Source organism: Octopus sinensis, linkage group LG3 (assembly GCF_006345805.1).
Source record: "Octopus sinensis linkage group LG3, ASM634580v1, whole genome shotgun sequence".
NCBI lineage: Eukaryota > Metazoa > Mollusca > Cephalopoda > Octopoda > Octopodidae > Octopus > Octopus sinensis.
The window spans coordinates 104014990-104037739 of NC_042999.1; the positions used below are offsets into that span (position 1 = coordinate 104014990).

Here is a 22750-nt window from a genome sequence, read left to right on the forward strand (position 1 = left end):
TGAATAAGTTTTAAAAGTTTCAACCCTTTTGGTACCAACTCACCAGAGGCCACTTCAGATTCTATAATACAAGTGATATGTTTTACAGTGATATAAATTAAAACTGTTCATCAAAATTCCAAGCTGATTTGTTTTAAATACTAGCTTAATAATTACAATGTGAAGGCACGTGGCTTAGTGGTTAGGGTATTCAGCTCATAATCATAAGATCTGGAGTGCAATTCCCAGTAGTATGTTCTGTAGTATGTCCTTGAGCTTTATTTCACATTACTCCAGTCCACTCACCTGACAAAAATGAGCTGTACCTGTAATTCAAAAAGCCAACCTTGTCACATTCTGTGTCATGCTGAATCTCTCTGAGAACTACTAAAAGGTACATGCATCTGTGGAGCGCTCAACCACTTGCATATTAATTTCATGAGCGGGCTGTTCCACAGATCAGATCAACTGGAACGCTTGTTGTCATAGCTGATGGAGTGTTAGTTAATAATTACAGCTACAATTCGTCGTCAACTTTATGATGATTGGTGAGCCAGCTCCCGGCATCAATAATAGATAGTCCAGTTGAAATCTAATGGGCTTAATTTCTTAGAAATCAACCTGCCTTCGGATGATGTCAGCTAACAAATGCTTCCCCTAGGTTTGGTTATTGATCGCCACTGTGGTTATCCCAAGTGTTGGATGAATATCCTGTTGCGGAGACATCGAGACAACCTTGTATTTGTTTATAAGACAACTGCTTGAGACTCTGAAATTTTTGACTAATGCCCAGTATAATACAGAATGCTGTGTCTGTCTTTTACCTGAGAATGTAAAAATATAAAACAAAGCTATATAGGCCTATAGGCCGACTTACGACAGGTCAACCAGAACTAATTGTGGTCGTAAGTCAACAACGACCTGTATTTTACTAAATTTTTCATTATGTTCAGCATAATTGGAACAAAGGCAGTTTTTTTTTTTCAAAGATATAACAAAAGAGATAAACTAATTTTATTCAACATGGCAATTAGTCCATCTCCCTTTTTTACAGGTTATCCTCAGTGGGTGCCTGACTCTCACTGAGTAACACAAATAAGTGATTCTACATCTAACACTGTCACTTTCATAAATTCTGCCACTAGCAAAATCTAACCTTGTCCTTCAGTTTTTAGAAATGCTTGGGTGTGAACAGGGGGGGAGGGAACTAGTGGCTATTTCAAGCAGAGTAAGACTTGTCTGTGATTTGGTTGATTTGAAAAAAGTTTAACACATTTTTTCAGCTTGATCTGTTCTTACACATAAATATATACATATATTACTCTTTTACTTGTTTCAGTCATTTGACTGTGGCCATGCTGGAGCACCGCCTGTAGTTGAGCAAATCGACACCAGGACTCATTCTTTGTAAGCCTAGTACTTATTCTATCAGTCTCTTTTTCCAAACTGCTAAGTTATGGGGGCGTAAACACACCAGCATTGGTTGTCAAACGATGTTGGGGGAGGGGGGGACAAACACAGACACAAACATATACACACACATATATACAACAAGCTTCTTTCAGTTTCCATCTACTAAATCCACTCACAAGGCTTTGGTCGGCCTGAGGCGATAGTAGAAGACACTTGGCCAAGGTGCCACGCAGTGGGACTGAACCCGGAACCATGTGGATCGTAAGCAAGCTACTTACCACACAGCCACTCCAACGCCTATATATATATACATGCAACAGGCTTCTTTCAGTTTCCTTCTACCAAATCCACTGACAAGACCTTGGTTGGCCCATGGGCTATAGTAGAAAATATGCCCAAAGTACCTCACTGTGAAATGAACCCCAAACCATGTGGTCAGGAAGCAAACTGCTAACCACACAAGTGGAAACACCCTTACTTGAAAAAACAGTTAAGGGTTAGCAGCAGGAAACAATACTTCAATAATATGCATCATCTAACCCAGGGGTCAACAAACCAGAGTAAATTACTCCAGCTGGGTTAAAAATGAAATTCTTGGGGGTAATGAGGACCCATTAGACATAAGTAAAATTATATAAAAGAACGTGTTTCTTGTTATGACAGAAATTTTTTTTCTGGCTCTGAGGGGGCAGTCAAAAAGTTGCTCCCTTTGGCAACAACCTACCTTTGTGAACAAGGATTTTCCACTCTAATGAACATGAAACAAAGCAAAGAAATCGATTGGACCCCCGAAAACTGTATTCAAATTTCTCTGGCATCAAAATGTACTCAATTTTGATGTAATTGTACAAAAACAAAACATTATTTCTCCAAAGCCTAAAGTGAAAAAGTTTCTAGAAAAATCCTTTTGTTTCTTAAGATATTAATTTATTTTATCACATTTGTTTTATACATTTTATATTTATAATTGTACTCTCCATATAAATAGATCCAATAAGCCTTTTGAATTCAAAGAATCTATGATTTTCTTCTTTTCAAATCAAGGGGGTAATCATCATCGTTTAACGTCCGTTTTCAATGCTAGCATGGGTTGGACGGATAGAAAATATGGAACGCTTCACGAATTTGCGTGTCATCCTTGCGCAAGGGGCCATGCTAATCTTCTCTGTATGGTAAATATGTTTTGGGGTAATTGTTTAAAAAAAAGTTCCCCGAACCCTGATCTAACTCATGCTACCCTGGGAAACAGGCAGGAATAATTATATAGGCGTGTTTTTTTTTTGTTTTTTTAATGATCATAGTCATTCCTCCGTGATCATACTGTCTTTTTCATGTATAGTGTTTTTATCATTGATGCTTAGCTCCAAATTAGCCCTGATCCTCCTATGCTTTCCGATAGTGAACATACATTACACAACTTGACCGCCAGCTTTTAGGACGGTAGGGAGTAAGGTTGAGGAGAAATTAGCTGCTATTTCTAGCAGGGTGGATTTCTTTGTTTTCATCGATGCTGGTTGTTAACATGTCAGCTCACATCAACCTACGATAATTATGGCGTTCCAGCTATGACCATCCAGTTTTTTAGGGAGATATGTAAAACCAATTTAAATAAGTTCTTTCATTTTTACCACGTGAGTTGTGATTTGCGAGAGATTTGGCTGCTATTTCTAGCACGTAGAGTGACCACATAAAAGCTCCGTTTGTTTTCGTTTATAGCAAGATGATGGTAGTACTGATGGTGAATTGGAAGGGTACAAATGTAGGTGATGGTAAAGAATACGCACACCAGGTGTTTAGGGTAGGGTAAGGAGTTAGGGTTTTTGTTACGTCGAAAACGGATGGTGTGCGTATTCTTTACCTCTGCCACAGATGTAATACGGGTTAATTAAATGGAGATATTTTCTCCCTATTTACTGTGTTGGTTTGGGGAAGTTCCTATACAGCGAGGAACGGTTTTAGCTACTTTTAAATCGGATCAATCAGTCTGCTGGCCAACCTGCGGCCCGGAGACCTTTATCTTGTGGCCCGCTCGATACTTTCTTAAAATGGGTTTATCTAAACAAACATTTTTAAAATCTTATCAAAAATTAAAGATTGTAATGAAAAGTAAAAAAGAATGATACTACTGTTTTTTTGCAACGATTAATAAATATTTCATGTTAAATCAACGATCATTCATTCATTTTTGTAATATAATAGCATGAGAAAGCAAAATGCTTTCAATTCTGTCAGTATACAAACGGCCCTGAAAAAACTTTCTGTGATAAAAGTGACCCGCAATTGTAATTCGAGTTGGCCAGGCCTAGACTCTAGGCCATATATTTTTTTAGCACGCACGTTTGTAAGTAGGAGTGATGTGTGTTATTCTCCATATATCAACAGTCTTTACGTATCACATAATCAGATGTTTGTTTATCACACACATATACTATAACGTGTGAGATACAGAATGAGTCAACGATGGGTCATAGAAAGCGGTTGCTGAACATGCTAGAAACAGCAGTTAAAACTCGTCTATGACACCCACTAGAGCCTAACAAAAACACGCATTAGGTAATTGTAGTCCTAGGTATATGTATGAAAAGAAAAGCCAAGACGGTCATGGCTGTTTACATTGATGAATTATTTCGGATACCTATTACAACAAAGTGACCCGAGGAAATAAATGAAGAGAACGTTGAAGGCTGAGAGAACCTCTGACAAGGATCATATCCAAGTGTACAAGTATGTACAATACAAACATTCCTTGAGAATCCAGAAAGTTAATTGAGCCCTGTTTACGATGCACACCGCGTTTCATCCTCTCATAGAGTGTACTTGAAAAAACGACGGGATGTTCCAAGTTGGAATGGTTTTGATTATAAAACTGATGATTAATGCTGACATTAGGTACATCCCAATAATAGGGTGTGTGTGTGTGTATGTGTGTAACAAGTGACAATATATACAATATACGCAGAAAATATTATTAAGAAAGGGAAATAGTAAGACGCTTGTATTACACAAGCTACAACATAACTTGAGGTGTAACTAGATCGGTACCCCCCGCCCCAACTCAGGACTGTGTTTCCTCCTAACTTTCTGAAAAATGCATTTTTTTTTCAAAGTACAGGGATACGTTCTGGAGAGTGTAGATTACAATTAAGTTTTATCACGCAGGGACACAGCCTTGAAAGGTTTGGTCGAACAAATCGACGCCAGTACTTATTTTAAAGTTTGGTACGTGTTCTATCGGTTGTTTTGCTGAACTACTAAGTTACAGGGACGTAAACAAGCTAATAGTAGTTGTAAAGTGGTGGTGGAAGACATATATATATATACAGACACACACACGACGAGCTTCTTTCAGTTTCCGTCTACCAAATCCACCTCAAGGCTTTATGTTGATTTAGAAAAAACTTTTTCAGAAGAATTTTGTATCGTTCTTTATCTCTCCCGCCCACACTTCGTTACCCCTAATTTCTATAACTTTATCATTTTTTTTTTTTTTTCACTTGTTCTTTTCAAACTCGTTTGAATTTTCAATTTTATGTAATCCACTCACTCGAAAACGTATCTCTGCAAAAGGTTGGGTTTTTTTTTTTTATATTTTGTGTAATATTATCAGCATAATCATTATCTACACTCTCAAAAATGTAGTTCTAAAAAATTTCATGAGGAAAAAATGCATTTCTCAAACACTTATGTGGAAACATTAATCTGAAGTTATATCGAACTGCATGCATAGAGAATATATATATAGTACGTATGCATATACACTCATTGGCGTTGTTAACCAAGTCGAGTACCCCTTGGTAACCTGTCAAATACATAATTATAGAATTCACTAAATTTAGAAAGTCAATTTTATCTGTTTTGTTTTCATTCATTTATTGATAAGTGTAACCCACTGTTACAAACATAGAAACTATATCCAACACTCTTAAAAGTGTTTACTGTAGCAAATCAGAGTACATTTTTAAAGAAAATTACTCCCTCTTTAGTAAGCGCTTTAGTGGCTGACACCCTCACTAATCGTCGCAGCATTGTAGACATAGAACGTGGCATATGTGGGTAGATAATTCTTTGTATTTTCGACACAAGGCCAGGTAGGAATATAGTCGATTACATCGACACCCAGTGCTCAACTGGTATTTATTTTCTCGACCTCGAAAGAATAAAAAGATAAATCAACCTCGGTGAAATTTGAACTCCGAACATAAAGACGGACGAAATGCGCTAGGCATTTTGTCTGACGTACTAACGATTCTGCCAAGCTCACTACGTATATGACAAGAGCATGTGTCAAACATGTATCTGTACTCCCAGAGAATTTTGCTCCTCCGTATATTCCCAACCTTCGTGTAAATGCATGCATTTGCACTTTCCAAAATATACTTGTTTACCAAGTCAGTGAGGAAGCCTGTGTTCGACCTGCTAAAAATAACAGCTAAATCTCTCTTGAATCACATTTCTACCATTTTAAAAATCGAAGGACATATTGCATACTGTAATCCCAGATACATAGTGTCCGGATAGAAGATGGGATCGTCTGGACATGTGTCAATTATCTACCCACATATGCCACGTTCTATGTCTACATCAGAACTGAGCTGGGACAAAAAAAAACATCACATATGTGTGTGACAAAAGACAAGGAGAATGGAAGCTAGAATATGTGCATGCGAGTGTGTCCTAAATACAATTAAACGTGTAAGTACAGGGATATTAATGAATAGTATAAGTAATTATTAATAAATCCAGGACAGCTGGCGTAAACCGAAACAATGCCTTATTATAAAAAGAATAATGTTATGTTAATAACTAAAACAATAATTTAAAAAGATGTGTGTGCCAACAAGGGGGTTTCGTTCGAGCTGTTAGAAACAGTAGTTAAATCTCTTTATGTTGCACCATATCGTCTTTAAAAAATGAATAGGACTAATTTGATATGATCTTAGACACACTTTCAGTTGGTCACGGCTGGAATGCCATTGATAATAATAGGTCTCTACTCGATCAGAGCCCGAACTGGGACTAACATCAACGACTAAGTATAAGACAGCTTGAGTGTGTTGGTGTGTGTGTGTTTGTGCGTCCATCCATGAAACTTCGTCACGAAGCTAACACGAACCCTAAAGAAGCATTAGGGGAATGATAACGCTGGAGAGAGAGAGAGCGAGCGAGCTAAGTAAATGGACCCAATTCAACACTGCCTCTTTGCCTTCTCTTAACAGCCCGCTCATTGGACCATAATAACAATATTGTATAGTCTCTTGTGTTTGACCGAAGAATGAGAAAACAATTACTATTGTGTTTTGAAACTATACACCCACTAATAAATAAAAAAACAACATTCATATACCCACAAATCCACACATTCATGTATATACACTCCCTTACTCCCGATCATGCACCCACACACTTTCGTACACATGGACCGTTTTACACGTGCGCGCGCCAACATACACGTACACTTTCGTATACACTTTCATACAAACACATACACAATGCACGCTTACGCACACGTTCATACCCTATTTTATGAACATTACGTATATACTATAGTACAATAATTCAAAAATACTCTGTCTGTCTCTCTCATGCATACACTTTCTCTACTATACAGAAAAATTACACGCTAACACTTCTTATCTAGTGGTATGTTTAATACAACTGCGGATAAAGCTTCCCAAAACAATGCTACTGTTGTTTGTATTAGCCACATTAAGATATGTGTGTGTCTAAGTATATAATGTATGTGTAAAATAACGTGTTTACATTTTGTTGTAACGTCAGTGTAGCAGAATGTATCAAAGCATCATCGATATTCCTGGTAAATTCTCTTTTAGAGAAAAAGAGCAAACTCACTAGTAGAAATACTAGCGTTATATCCTTAGCGATGTTGTCTCAATGGGAGCGGGAAAAGAGAGAAAGAAAAGAAGTGGAGAAGACAAAAAAAAAAAGTCGAAAGCAAGATATCTATTTTAAAAAATCAACAAGAAAATGTGATTCACTCCTCTATCTCCTTCTCGGAATACAATACTAAAATAATTTTTTTTATAATTGCCAAAAATATGGGTTAGAGAGAGAGAGAGAACCCAGAAATATTAGATAGGAATGGTTTATAATAACAGAGTATGAAGGGGGAACTTTAGTGCTATGTCAGTACGAATCATCTTTTAGGAATCTTTTTAGGGAGGATTCTGGGAGCACAACACGGGATGGTTAGAGCTCTTATAGTTCAGAGAGAGGGTTTCTGTGATTTTAGATCTGAATGAGCATTGGCACAATTAATTATTGCAATTGTTACTATTTTCGTGAGAGATACTCGAGTGGAATGGAGTGGAGTGAAGTGTAGCTAGAGACGTAAATAAAGTGTTTGTGGACATGGATGACAAATCTGAGATGAATGAATGGCGCGTGTGAGCAGAGGTTATATGTGCGTATGTTTATGTGAGAATGCTGAGTGTGTATTATCTTCACTTATCAGATATGTATGTAGGGTAGAGAAACAAAGAACGAATATGAAAGGTGGGGAATATAAAAATATCTAGCAACATGAATGCATTCGCTGAATGAGGTTTGTATCACTCTTATTTCATATTGATATGAGTGAGTATAAATGTGTATTGTATATGAATATCTAAGTATAAGGCATTTTCGATAGTGCATATACAAGTGTAAGATACATAATTAAATTATATGCAAATATAGATAGGCAGATAAATTTATATATACATATAAGCACATAGATATGTATATATATATATATATATATATATATATATACAAACACAAATAGATAGATAGATATGAATAAACGGATAGGGATAAACAGATAGACAGACAAATAATTAAATCGATGGAGAAAATGAAAGATCCACCAGTTAGTTTAGAGAGAATATTAAGTAGACCGAAAGAAAAAGAGACAAACAAACAAACAATTCAACACAAAACTAAAACAACCCAATCTTACCTGTGGAATAACTGCTGCTGAGAGCGGAGCGTGGAAATTTGGTCCTTGTATGAGTGTATCTCCAATTTTAACTGTAAGGTCTACAAAAATCGAAAGGAAAAAAAAAAGATATAAAGAGGCTACACTCGACTCACACTTGACAACGAATGGCTGTTGAAGGGTTTGGTTTGTGTTCTATATTAGGATTTATTTACGTTTTTTTCTTCTTTTTTTTGTAAGTGGCTGGAGTTACTCTAGACCAACAGTGAGTTGTGTGAGAAGGGTTTTAATGACATGAAGCAAGCAGATGAAGGAAAGGGGAGTAGCAGTAAGAGGAGAAGTAAGAGAATTTAATAGAGAAATAGAAGGAGGGAGTAAAAGAGTGAGGAAGTGAAAGAAAAAGTGAATAGAAAGATAGAGTAGGAGTGGAAAGAAACGCAAAGCTATAGAGAAAGACAAATTCAGATAAGAGAGTGGGAAGAAATGCTCAGGAAAGACTAAGAGATGACAAAGTAACCAACTAGTGTTAGTGTATGAGTGTTAGTCACAGCAACTATCTGACCTTTTTGTTTGTAAACACAATTGCATGTTCGCGTGTGTGTAAATCATACACATGCATCCCCCTTCTTTCTGTTTGTCTCTCTCTCTCTCTCTCTCTCTCTCTCTCTCTCTCTCTCGCTTACTCTCACACAATGTATGTATGTATATATAAATATATATATAATATATATCATATAGAATGGTTGTATACTGTCAATCTATCGCCCCACCACCGTACATGTCTCTACGAGAGATTTAGAAATTTAGTATTTCTGATATATCATATATATATATATATATACATATATATATACATACATACATACATATATATATATATATACATGCATACATATATATATACATATATATATATACATGCATACATACATATATATATACATGCATACATACATATATATATATATACATGCATACATACATATATATATATATACATGCATACATACATATATAATACATGCATACATACACACACACATATATATATACATATATATATATACATGCATACATACATATATATATATATACATGCATACATACACACACACACACACACACACACACATATATATAATGCTTTATCTATATCCTTTTCTACTCTTGGTACAAAGCCCGAAATTTTGGGGGAGGGGATAGTCGATTAGATCGCCTCCAGTACGCAACTGGTACTTCATTAATCGACCCCGAATGGATGAAAGGTAAAGTCGACTTCGACGAAATTAGAACTCAGAACATAAAGACAGACGAAAATGCCTATGCCTATATCGAAAGAATGCCATTATATATATATATATATATATATATATATATATATATATATATATATACGCACAAAAACAATATGTACATCTATATATACATACATATACACAAATATGTACAAATATATATATATAAATGGAGTTAAACGCATTTATTCAAATTCTTTTACTTCTTACACATGTTTCGAAGATATCACTAGTATTACTTTTCCCGTGTTAATTGTTAACAAAGGAAAAATACACACATCTATATATATATATATATATATATATATATATATATATATATATATATATATATATATATATATATATATATATATATATATATATACACACACACACACAATTTTATACATAAATGCATACTTAAGAACATACTATATAACATGATAAATTCTTGATTTATTGAAATTATTTCTGCATTTAAGAGTGTAAACTAATTGTTTGGTGGCATTTAGGATTTAGTCCAAATGAGAAGGAGATAATCTAAGAATCAAAAGCTCTCCAAAACTGACATGACATGCAATGAAAAACAGCAGTCTGGTTGTCAGCAGACAAGAAAACAGCTGTGAACGCAGGTTTCTGCTTCATTATCCGTCGTCACCAAAAGAAATTTTGCTACTTTATCTTCAGCAGAAGACACTGAGCCACGCTGCTGGATTAAACCAGTCAGTAAAAACAAAAGCACATGTTTAGGGCATCGAGGGAAGGGGAGTGCACCACAGAAATAGTAAAAGGTTTACGGTAGAAAACAAATCGATTTAAACTTGCTAAAATAATATTCGAAGTGGTTTATATGAGCGGAAATATAATTTCGAAGGTTCATGATGTCATAGTGAGGATCTGATCAAATATTTTTTCATAGAAAAAAAATATAGGAGAAAACTTATCAAATATAAATAAAGTGAAAGTATACAAGATAAACATTATTTTCCAATTTGTTTCATTAAAAACAAAATTGAAATGTATTTTATGATTTATTATTGTTTATATTTTGAATTATATATATATATATATATATATATATATATATATATATATATATGTATATATATATATAATATATATATATATATATATATATATATAATAAATATTAGGGAATAAATCCAAACTTACAGGGGAAAATCAGATTTAGGATTGAATCCAATTTTATAGTAAAATATTATATTATATTAAATTAGAGACAAAACCACTATTAGGCAAATCAACAATGAAAAACTTAATCCAATACATAATATTATTTAATTTATATTATTTAAATATATAACAAAATTATTAAAAAATATAATTAATTATATTTTTTTAATAATTTTGTTATATATTTAAATAATATAAATTAAATAATATTATGTATTGGATTAAGTTTTTCATTGTTTGATTTGCCTAATAGTGGTTTTGTCTCTAATTTAATATAATATATATATATATATATATATATATGGGGGTGGGGTACACTAAAGTCTTTTAAGCGCTTGGGACTCCTATTTGTTTTAATCCGGTCCTAAGACATACAAAAGAGTATAGTGTACATTTATGGCGTATGAAATTTGCATAGATGAGACGAAAATGGGCTCAGAGAAATAATTTGGAGAAATCAGTGACATGTATTTGAACAATGAATATAGATATAATAAATAACATAGACATAATATATAATATAATATAATAGAGATATAGATATAAATATAATAAATAATCTATTATATAAAATCCGTTCTGTCTGTCTGTGTGTCTTCTAGGGTCTCGGGCATCCTCCATCCGATTGCGCTCAAATTTGATATGTAGATACCGACGGTATCAGGGCGTGTATAAGTCTTGAAAAAATTACAAAATCGATTCCAGGTGAGAATGCGATCGATAAAGCCGTGTGAACGTTTATTTGTACGCGCAAGTACATCAGCTGTTGCGATCGATACTACGCGTACGCGAGAAAAATGCACACGCAGTTTGCGCAAAAAAAAGCCGGCTGGCTTGAAATAATGCCACAAAATGCAGTACATTTAAGAGACCAAAAAAGATGCAAAAGAGTGTTCTCCCAGTCAGCAACCTTATCATTACTGGTACTTTAAACTCTTCGGTTGCATATTTGTGTGAATAAAATCGTTTTTCTTTGGAATAGAAAAAAAGTCTATCTTTATTTCTTCTTTTGCTGGTGTCTCAAATTTAGGTTAAATCAGTGTTTCTCAAAGGGGGGCGGCTATGGGACGGTCGGACAAGTTGTTTGGAGAAAATTTGGTTTAAATGTTTGATAATTCAGCACCGTCCATTGGACGGGGGGCGTTTTGCTCTTATTTTATAAATATGCATAAATATATGTATATGTATCCATGTGTGTGCGCGCGCGCGAGTGCACGCGTAGTTCACTTTGTCTTGCTTCTGTCGATCCATAGTTACATTTTAAGCAAAGGAAATATTTTCCGTATAAAACAAAAGTTGCAGGCTGCAGAAAATGAGTCCATGGACGTTAACAAACTGCTTGTAATCGCTCTCCCAGCCACTTATATGTGTGCATTGTCTACTCGTGGTTTGTTACTTGAATTTCAGCTGGTTGGCTTGATATAATTTTCTTCAGAAAAAATGTTTGCTACATAATCAGAGTACTACTCGTATATGCTCTCCCGATCATTTATGCGTAGTTCGTTAATCGAATTTCAGTTCGTTATCCCAGTTTAATTTTCTTCGGAAAAAACGTTCGTTATTAAATTTGTTCCTTTAAAGAACCGTTCGTATATGAGTAACTCACTGTATGTATGTGCCGGGACGCAGAAATATTCAGGCTGGTGTCCGAGTACCCAATGAGGAATTCCTGGTCTTTGTCAAGGCATCCCTCAAGAAGAAGGTAAACTCGTATATAATTCCTGCTGCTCTACTGGGCTGGATATCTTGCAATTTGCTTGACTCTGGGCTTCTCAGCATTGCTAGTAAGAGGTGTTGTGGTGTTGTGTAAGCCACACTCGACTTAAAACCCTTGCTTGCGTGGGTATTGCTGACACTTAACACTTGAACCTGTCAGCGATGGTCTCATGTTCGTCTAAAGAGTAGACAGCCATCATAATGTATGTATTAAGAGTCAGCAATACCCACGCAAGCAAGGGTTTTAAGTCGAGTGTGGCTTACACTACACCACAACACCTCTTACTAGCAATGCTGAGAAGCCCTGAGTCAAGCAAATTGCAAGATATCTGGCCCAGTAGAGCAGCAGGAATTATATACGAGTTTACCTTCTTCTTGAGGGATGCCTTGACAAAGACCAGGAATTCCTCATTGGATACTCGGACACCAACCTGAATATTTCTGCGTCCCGGCTCATATATACAGTGAGTTACTCATATACGAACGGTTCTTTAAACGAATAAATTTAATAACGAACGTTTTTTTCCGAAGAAAATTGAACTGGGATAACGAACTAAAATTTGATTAACGAACTACGCATAAATGATCGGGAGAGCATATACGAGAGGTACGCTGAATAAACAGCGTTTATGTATGCATGTGTGTGCATGTATTTATGCGTTTATGTATGCATGTGTGTGCATGTATGTATGTGTATGTATGTATGCATGTATGTATGTATAGATGGATGGATGGACCAGACAGACAGACAGATTGACAGATAGATAGATAGATAGATAGATAGATGATAGATAGATAGATAGATAGATAGATAAATAGATAGATAGATAGATAGATAGATAGATAGATAGATAGATAGATAGATAGATAGATAGATAGATAGATAGATAGATAGATAGATAAAGAGAGAGAGAGAGATCCCTTGTTGAGTCCGACATTACTACCATGGCCCTGCTCTGACCACCTCTTACGGGCCTTCCTTCCCAAAACTGTCAGCTTTCGTGTGTGTGTGTGTGTGTGCGTATAATAGGTGCAGGAGTGGCTGTGTGGTAAGAAGCTTGCTTCCCAACTACATGGTGCTAGGTTCAGTCCCATTGCGTGGTACTTTGGGTTAGTGTCTTCAGCTACTTCCTCGAGCCGACCAAAGTTTTGTGAGTGCATTTGGTTGACGGAAACTGAAAGAAGCCCGTCGTATATGTATATGTGTGTGAGTGTGTGTGCTTGTTTGCGTGCATGTTGTGTGTGTGTGTGTGTGTGTGTATCCCACCGCTCGACAATCGGTGTTGGTGTGTTTATATCTTCGTGAGCTAGCGGTTCGGCAAAACAGACTGGTAGAATAAGTACCAGGCTCAAAATTATTTAATCGATTAAAATTCTTCATACACCAACATAGCCGCAGTCTAATGACTGAAACAAGAAAAAGAATAAACGAATACACCCACCCACACACACTCACACACACACTCACACACACACACACACACACACACACAATATATATATATATACAGGGTGTCCCAAAAGAATGTATACACACCTTAAATAATTGTAAATTTGTTATTCTTTGTAAGCCTAGTACTTATTCTATCGTTCTCTTTTGCCGAAGCACTATGTGTATACATTTTTTGGGGACACCCTGTATATATATATATATATGTATTCACACAAACCCGAATATAACTATGTGTGTCGTGTTTCTGAAAATATAATCTTCTGTAACACAATACAATAAACATCTCATAATGTAACTTATCTACATTCAGTTTATAAAGTATCGCATAAAATTTCATACAAAATGTTGAACATGACTGTAGGGCTTTTTTCTAGATTGAAACAAGGACTGAATTCGATTCGTACACTAAGTAACAAAAGAAAACAAAAATAAAATCACTGCAGTCTAACTATGGTGCGTATTTTTCGCAGAGAGACTGCTATGACTATTATGAATATTAACGCAAAAGACGCTAACTGGACAGTCGATCTGCAACAAATATAGGCAAATCTTTCTCGAATTGTATCTTAGTGTCAAGGACAAAAAAAAAAAAAATAAAAGGACGTGAGCTTACATTAGAAAAGGGTTTCTTTACTAAACAGACGGTATAAGCTTTGCTGTAAAGCTTTCAATTTCAAATCTGCCAGGTCAGGTATGCCATGAGCTAAACAATATCAACAATAATAAATATATAGATATGAGTTTGTATGTATTTATATGAGAAATTTGAAATAACTAGGTGGTTTGAAATATCTAGGTGGTGGATCATTATCAATATGAAGGACCCATATACATGTGTGTGTGTGTGTGTGTGTGTGTGGTGTGTGTGTGTGTGTGTGTGTGTGTGTGATTATTACGTCTTGTGCAATTACAATTATATAATTATGGTTGTTGTTGTATTGTTATGTAGGAGTTATTGAACCAGCTGTAGGAATGAATATTTTGAAATATCATTAATTACCTTCGGTACTTTTAGATTATCTCGCTCCCATTAAAAAATTGGGTTACCTGCTCCGTTTTACGAGAAACAACAGTACTTTTGGACATCTCCCTCAACTAAAAAAATTCTTTAATCCTCAATAAAACAAAAACAATTTTAAAAATTAATAAACATGAAAACTGAAAAAATTAATAAGCATCAAAACTGAAAAAATCTGATAACATTTTTTACAACAAATCATACCATGCCTATTGAGGAAGCCAAACGTCAAGAAAGTGTTGAAGTATTGAATCAAAAGGATCTAACTCTTTTAATCCAATCTCTTGTCACCACATTAACTCGATTTTTTAGTGGGGAGATAACCCAATTTTTTAATGGCAATTTTTTTAATGGGAGTGAGATAACCAAAAAGTACCTCATCTTCAGTTGGTCTTTCAAATTCGCGCGCGTAGTTTTTTTTTTTTTTTTACTAAATCTGAGAATTTGTCCCACAACTCGAGTATCACGTCATTGAGATCTTCAGATAAAATGTTTTGTCTGAAGATCGCAGTGGCGTGAAACTCCAGTCGCGAGACTAACTCAGCTGTCTTCTTGTTTAGTTGTCTCCCTTGTCTCCCAACCCACTCATTCTCTGTTTCTCTCTCTCTCTCTCTCTCTCTCTCTCTCTCTCTCTCTCTCTCTCTCTCTCTCTCTCTCTCTCTCTCTCAAAGAAATCGGCTGTAGTTAGTCCCAACAAAGACGTGTTCTGCTAGGCTTAGGCACACAATATTTCACGACTAGATGGTATCTTTAGGTAGATGCTCTTGAGAAGAGGCTGCTGAGAGATATTTGGCAAAGCAGATCAAAAGTGCTTTTGGACACTGGGAGGCTGAACCCTCTTAAAATTCAAGTGGCTGTGAAGTTTTAGTGCGGTACCCAATAGAAAGTTACTGACCCGCCTTCATTCTCTAGGTCCCAGACCAACGTATGAGCTGAGCCTGCATCTTATAGGTCCTGGTTTGCTTATATTTATATACACGTAGTTTTTCATTTTGCTATTTAGCATCTAAAATTGCGGATAAATTTGTCAGCGGACAGTTTAGCTTTCTGCTGAAGCACTCAACCGGAGTCTCGAGGGATGTGGCTTCGAGTCCCATGGCTGTTTGTTGACAAATTTTTCCGCTTTGTAGGGTAATTTACCTAGTATTTCTGCTGCTCTAACGGCAATTTTGCGTTCGAGAAAAAAATATCACGTTATATGAATTCCATATTTCCAATTGGCGTAATATGCTTTGTATTTCTTCCATTTTTATTATATAAGTTCATCTCACCGGAGTAATTTTAATTATCTCGTCTTTATGTTCTGAGCTCAAAATTTCGTCGAGGTTGACTTTTTCTTTCATCTTTTGGGATCGATAAAATAAGTACCAGTTGAGCATTGGGATCTATGTAGTCAACTATCCCTGTCCCCAAAATGTCAGGCCTTCGGCCGATTGTAGTAATAATTATCTATCTCGTTCTTAGCACTCTTGTGGTTTATGATCACAAATCGAAACGGTAAAATTTTCGTAAGCAATAACCAGGCGCAGGAGTGGCTGTGTGGTAAGTAGCTTGCTAACCAACCACATGGTTCCGGGTTCAGTCCTACTGCGTGGCATCTTGGGCAAGTGTCTTCTGCTATAGCCCCGGGCCGACCAATGCCTTGTGAGTGGATTTGGTAGACGGAAACTGAAAGAAGCCCGTCGTATATATGTATATATATATATGTATGTGTGTGTGTGTTTGTGTGTCTGTGTTTGTCCCCCTAGCATTGCTTGACAACCGATGCTGGTGTGTTTACGTCCCCGTCATTTAGCGGTTCGGCAATAGAGACCGATAGAATAAGTACCGGGCTTACAAAGAATAAGTCCCGGGGTCGATTTGCTCGACTAAAAAAAAGGCGGTGCTCCAGCATGGCCGCAGTCAAATGACTGAAACAAGTAAAAGAGAAAGAGAAAAGAGTAAAAGAGAATTGATATAATTCTCTTTTACTTGTTTCAGTCATTTGACTGTGGCCATAGTCGAGCAAATCGACCCCAGGACTTATCGGTCTCTTTTGCCGAACTGCTAAGTTACGGGGACGTAAACATACCAGCATCGGTCCTCAAGCGAGCAGTGAGAATGAATGCTCAACATGCTTTTGATGGATAAATGTTCTTTATTTGTTGATTAACAACGCTACTAATGGTTTCATGTTGTGAGACTTTCCAGAATTGTAAAACGATCCACTTAAAATGCTGGTCATCGCCTCTATTTCGGATGAGAATACACCAGATTACATGATTCTATGCGGGTCTTCAACATGATTGCACTGATGAAGGAAGTTAACTTAAATTTCTTAACTGTTATTTCCTTTGCACTGGCTTTGGGATTTTGCAAAAATTCATGTTCAACATAGATTAATTACATTATGCAAGAACCTTCGCACACACCTATATCTACGTATATGTTTGTGTGTGTGTATGTATCCAGCGTGCCTTTTGTTGGTGTATGTGCATGTATATTTTATCATTTATGGGGTTTTCACAGGTTTTAAACGCAAATTAGTCCATGAAGTTACAGTTCATAGAAATATAAATACACTACCGTCAGAAATTAATTAGCACCCTTGATTTGCTCTTCACTCAAGGTATTTGCTGTCACCTAGTGGCCATATCTCGAACTATTGCTTTGTTGCGAGTTCACTGTTGCGTAGAACGATGACGTAACTTTGTTTGCAGAGCAGTTTGAGAGTCTACAGCCTAATGATGTTGACATAGCAGTGCAACAACAACTTGGAGTGCGGATGTAGACAAATCTTCCTTTGTTTAATAGATATAGGTAGCGCCTCGCAAGGACCGAAATCACACCGTACTAAGTTTTCTCATCGCGTAAGACGTTTTGAACAGCTCGTAGGTTAATTGATTTGTGTATTTGCAAGATTTTTTTTCCTCACAAATTCTCCTACACTCTGCTTGGTGACGTCACTTCCGGTTCACAAAACTTTCTGTTATACATCAAATAAGGTGAGAAATTCTGCTTTCTTTCTTTTTTGTTTAATGAATAATAACTCATAGCAGTTTTGTTATAGCATAACACTATTCAAATGAATAGTTTTAATGAAAATAACTGGTTTTTATCGTTCATTCCTAGATGGGCTCAAGACCTCGCATGACCTTGGAGAGACGGTACGAGGCTCTCTCGTGGCGTGGGAAGCTGTCGGAGGCTGCAATAGCCAGAGAACTTGGTGTAGCCAGGCGCACAATTCAGTGCTTATTTAAGAAATACGAGGAAACCGGATCAGCAGCTGACAAAAAGGGTAGGGGACGGAAGAGGCTGACGACCCAGCGGGACCGGATGCTGATCCGAAAGTCACTGTACAACCGAAGGGCAACTGGCGGAGGAGATGCAAAAGATGACAGGGAAGCAGTTGTCTACAACCACCGTCAAGACCAGATTACTGGAAGCTGGTCTAAAATCCTGTAGGGCCGCCCGTAAGCCGCTCCTTACAGCCCAAAACCGGAAGAGGCGGCTGCTCTGGGCCCGTGCCCACAAGACATGGACCGTGCAGCAGTGGCGGACAGTGATGTTCACTGACGAGTCGCGATTCAGTCTCGTCAGTGACAAGCCTGTCCATGTGCGACGCCGCAGGGGTGAGCGCTTCAACAAAGACTGCATTGCTCCCACCATGAAGCATGGTGGGGGTGGTCTGATGGTGTGAGGGGCGTTCAGCAACAGTGGTGTTGGGCGGCTCTATGCCGTCGAAGGCAACATCAACGCAGCAAAGTACGTTGAGATAGTACGGGATACCTCTTTGGTGGCGAGGAGTACGTGCTCCAGCAGGACAACGCGTCTTCCCACACAGCCAAGCTCACAACTGGTTTCTTCAAGGACCATGGGGTGACGGTCATGGACTGGCCTGGCCAGTCACCTGACCTGAACCCTATTGAGAACCTCTGGAGTCGATTGGGTAGGGATTTGAATGTGCAGCAATACAGGAACCGACACGAGCTGTTTGGGGCACTTCTTGCTGCATGGAGGGCCATCCCTGCACAGTACCTGCAGGCACTCATAGACAGCATGCCGACTCGCATAGCAGCTGTCATTGCTGCCAAAGGAGGAGCAACAAGATATTGGCTAAATTTCACGATTAATAACAGTTATGTGGTGTGCTGGGATATGTTTTAATAAATTTTTGATTAAAAACGAGTTCGTTTCTGATAATAAGTTAATTAAATTAAGAAAATGTAAGAAAATGTAGAAATTTGAGAAGTGCTAATTAATTTCCGACGCAAGTGTATATTTTGCGAATCGTGTGACATCTTGAATAGAGATCCCTTTCGGTCATGAACGACTATGGGATTGCACCTTGAAAATTCCCCTCCAAGGCACAATTCCAGGTAAGGTATTTTGTGGAAGACCAGCAGTTGCCCATGCATACCAGTCTCCCCTCTCCACGTCATGGATGTTGTCTAAAGGAAAGGGAAAGGCCGATACAGCTTGGCACCTGTGACGTCACAACTATTTCTACAGCTGATTGAACTGGAGCTACGTGAAATAAAGTATCTTGCCCAAGAACACAACACACAGCCCTGTCTGGGAACTGATCTCACAACCTCACGATTGTAAGCGCGACGCTCTAACCACTGAGCCATGCGTCTTCACTATGGCTCGAAGCCGCTGCACGTCTCGATCCACGCGCGGAGCGCGGCTGCGGTTGCGACGACCCGAATGTGTCGGATTCAGTCTAATATTTGCACCGCGACCAATGCGAAAAGCCGATCGTGTCGTCACGACCGGGGTCGGAGTGTGAGGAGTTACCTTGGACGGGACGGGCGTTGCCGACGACGAGCAGCTCCTGAACAACTTTTTCCGGCGTGAGCCCGGCTGCGACCTGTGATCGCGGCTTCGTATCTTGAATATGTGTTATGCATTTGTTATACATATCTGTACTGCTTAGAATTTCAACATGAGTTTCTCGGGAGTATATGTCTATTATACATATTGTACATATAATCAATATCCGAAATTTATCTTGGTTGGATATCCTGGTGGCAATGTGGATGAGGAGTGATACACGAAATTTCGTAAGTTTCTCCACCTATACATTTCATTTACTTAGCCAAAATTGTTCTAACTTAGTTTATAATTCCCCTGACCATTCTTTTGATTAAAATCTAAATTCCTAATTTCTGCTTTAACGGTTAGAGCAAAACTGCCCCTATTAGATTTTCCCCTCCTTTTCTTTTTCTGTTCCTCTTTGCATCTCTTTTCCCTTGCCAACACACTCTAGGGCTCACAAAGTAGGTCTGCTAGCTGGGAGGCGATTTCTGCTATCCTACCACATTACTCCCCCACTATAAACATCATAAATATCCTCATTATTTGATTCCTGAGCAATTGTCAAGTTATCTATTTAATAGATTTTCTCACTTTCGGTTGTTGCTGATGAAATAAATTTTTACCCATCAGACGAATTTCTGTAACAGTAGAACTGTTTCTAATGACTGACCACGAGCATATGCCAAAATAAACCTATTTCTTTACTACCCACAAGGGACTTAAACACAGAGGGGACAAACAAGGACGGACAAACGGATTAAGTCGATTATATCGACCTCCCCAGTGCGTAACTGGTACTTATTTAATCGACCCCGTAAGGATGAAAGGCAAAGTCGAACTCGGCGGAATTTGAACTCAGAAGGTAGCGGCAGACGAAATACCAAGCATTTCGCCCGGCGTGCTAACGATTCTGCAAGCTCACCGCCTTTGTTGAAGGAAATATCAAGAGGAAAAAGTGCCAATAGCATAGATTTGTTTTCGACGGATCTCAACTTGCCAAGAAGTAATCCACTCTCCACAGGATTGTCCTCTGCGACACGTAAAATGAATAAATAGGTAACAGGCGACAAAAGAACAACGGGACATCACTGAACGGCTTATAGTCGCGACCGGCGCTTTCTTAATCTGTTGCTCTCCAATGCAGTCAACCATTGTCTACGTCCTGTTGCTCAGTCGTTTGGGTCTTGAAGAGTGGTTAGTCACATTCAGTCCGTTTTTTTTTTTTTTTTTACTTTATTCTCATAAACGGCTCTAACGGGAATACTACACTCTCGACGATATTTCTCTTAGAAGTCATTGAACCACGCAAGCCACCTGTCACTCTCCTTCCCTTTCACACACACACACACATTTGTGTATATATGCATTTATGTATTTATATACGTATAAGTATTTAATCATATGCACATATACACACACTCTTTCCCTCTCTCTCACACATACAAACACACACATGCACGCATGAGCCTAAACGCAGTCTTACAAACTCACGCTCATATTTATATGCATTCATGTATCTGTGTGTTTGTGTGTTAGTAGCTGCGTATATGACCGTGTCATATATAAGATAATAATAATAATGATAATAATAATAATAATAATAATAATAATAATAATAATAATAATAATAATAATATGTCGTACACTGTTCTATATTTCTAATCAGGCGACCATTACATTTTTCTGCGATGATAGTTTGATGACTAAGAAACGGTTTTAGCTGTAACCTACTTGTTCTTCGCTGTTATTGGTGCTAGGACAACCGGCAACAAAGATGTTGACGACAAATAAAGTCTTCAAATGAATACACACACCACCTCCTCCTCTTAACCGAAACTTCCGTTACTATTTCGCAGACCGTCATTCCTAAAAGAGGTGCTTTTTTTTTTCACCTCTTTCCTTCTGTTCTGTTGTGGGCGTCATAACTCAGTTATTGAGTCGGTCGAGTAAAGGAAACTTCAGTGAGTTTTAGTCGCTCGAGTTTTAAAAAAAAAACACACCATTTCTTAAATAAGAAAAGAACTTGAATTTTTATGTTTGGTTGCACTTTTTGAAATCTTAATTTTAAGTGAAAATTTTAAAATTTCGTGTATTGATGTAATTTTCCACGCTAAATCTCAGGGCCCTAATTCACTTGTTCCAGAATTTTTTTTTTTCAAGTTACAGACGTTTAAATTTTGATAATTTTTTTACCCAATCAGAAAATAAGATTTGAAAACAGTCATTTTGTGCGTGACTACAATCGTAAGGCGACAAAACAATAATGTCTACATTGTGACGATAGCATGTGCTTTAAGCATTAAATGAGTGAAAATTTACCAAAAAACGAGTACGCAATACATATTTTGTAGTTTTATGCATTCGATACGCATCTAAATACGAAAAAAAAAAACCGAGTGAACAACACACTTTGTGGCTTTAAGAGCAAAAAAGAACTAACTAAATAAGTTAAAGGATCCTTTCCTTTTGAACGGCACATGTCAACACAATTTCTAGTTAACTAAACCCTTTTAAACTTCGTATACTGGTAGAATGTGTCAAAATAAAACATTTTTTTCTCTTGGCTTTCTTGAGAAAATTGTAATTTGTTTGTTTAACGTAGTTTAATTTTTCGACTTTTTACCCAATCCTATGCCCTCTATTTAGCTAAAATCATTTGCTGCGTCTAAAACAGACAACATCTTGTCACTAACCCTAACCCTAAATTTTAGCCTTTCGTTTTTTCTTTCTTAATTGTTAAATTAATTTAAGGATAACAATTAAGAAAAAAAACCAAAGGCTAAAACGAAAGCAAATGGAATATAATTTTAATTTAACAATTAAGAAAAAAAAAAACGAAAGCAAAAACTCAAAACAAAAACAAAACGAATAATTTTAGACACACACGTAACAATTAAATTAATTTAACAATTAAGAAAAAAAAACGAAAGGCTAAAATTTAGGGTTAGGGTTAGTGACAGGAT

At 37.0% G+C, this 22750-nt stretch overlaps 1 protein-coding gene and 1 non-coding gene across 2 annotated transcripts in view; both read right to left on the reverse strand.

The window, feature by feature from the left end:
* LOC115209060 (sporulation-specific protein 15) overlaps positions 1-22750 on the reverse strand; it is a 327011-nt gene that overhangs the window by 161943 nt on the left and 142318 nt on the right. Inside the window, exon 11 of the mRNA XM_029777134.2 lies at positions 8351-8430. Coding sequence (XP_029632994.2) covers positions 8351-8430 — 80 coding nt within the window. The remainder of the gene's footprint in view (positions 1-8350; positions 8431-22750) is intronic.
* LOC115210043 lies at positions 2494-2598 on the reverse strand. The gene has a single exon (XR_003881398.1). It is a non-coding gene; the product is annotated as a U6 spliceosomal RNA (small nuclear RNA).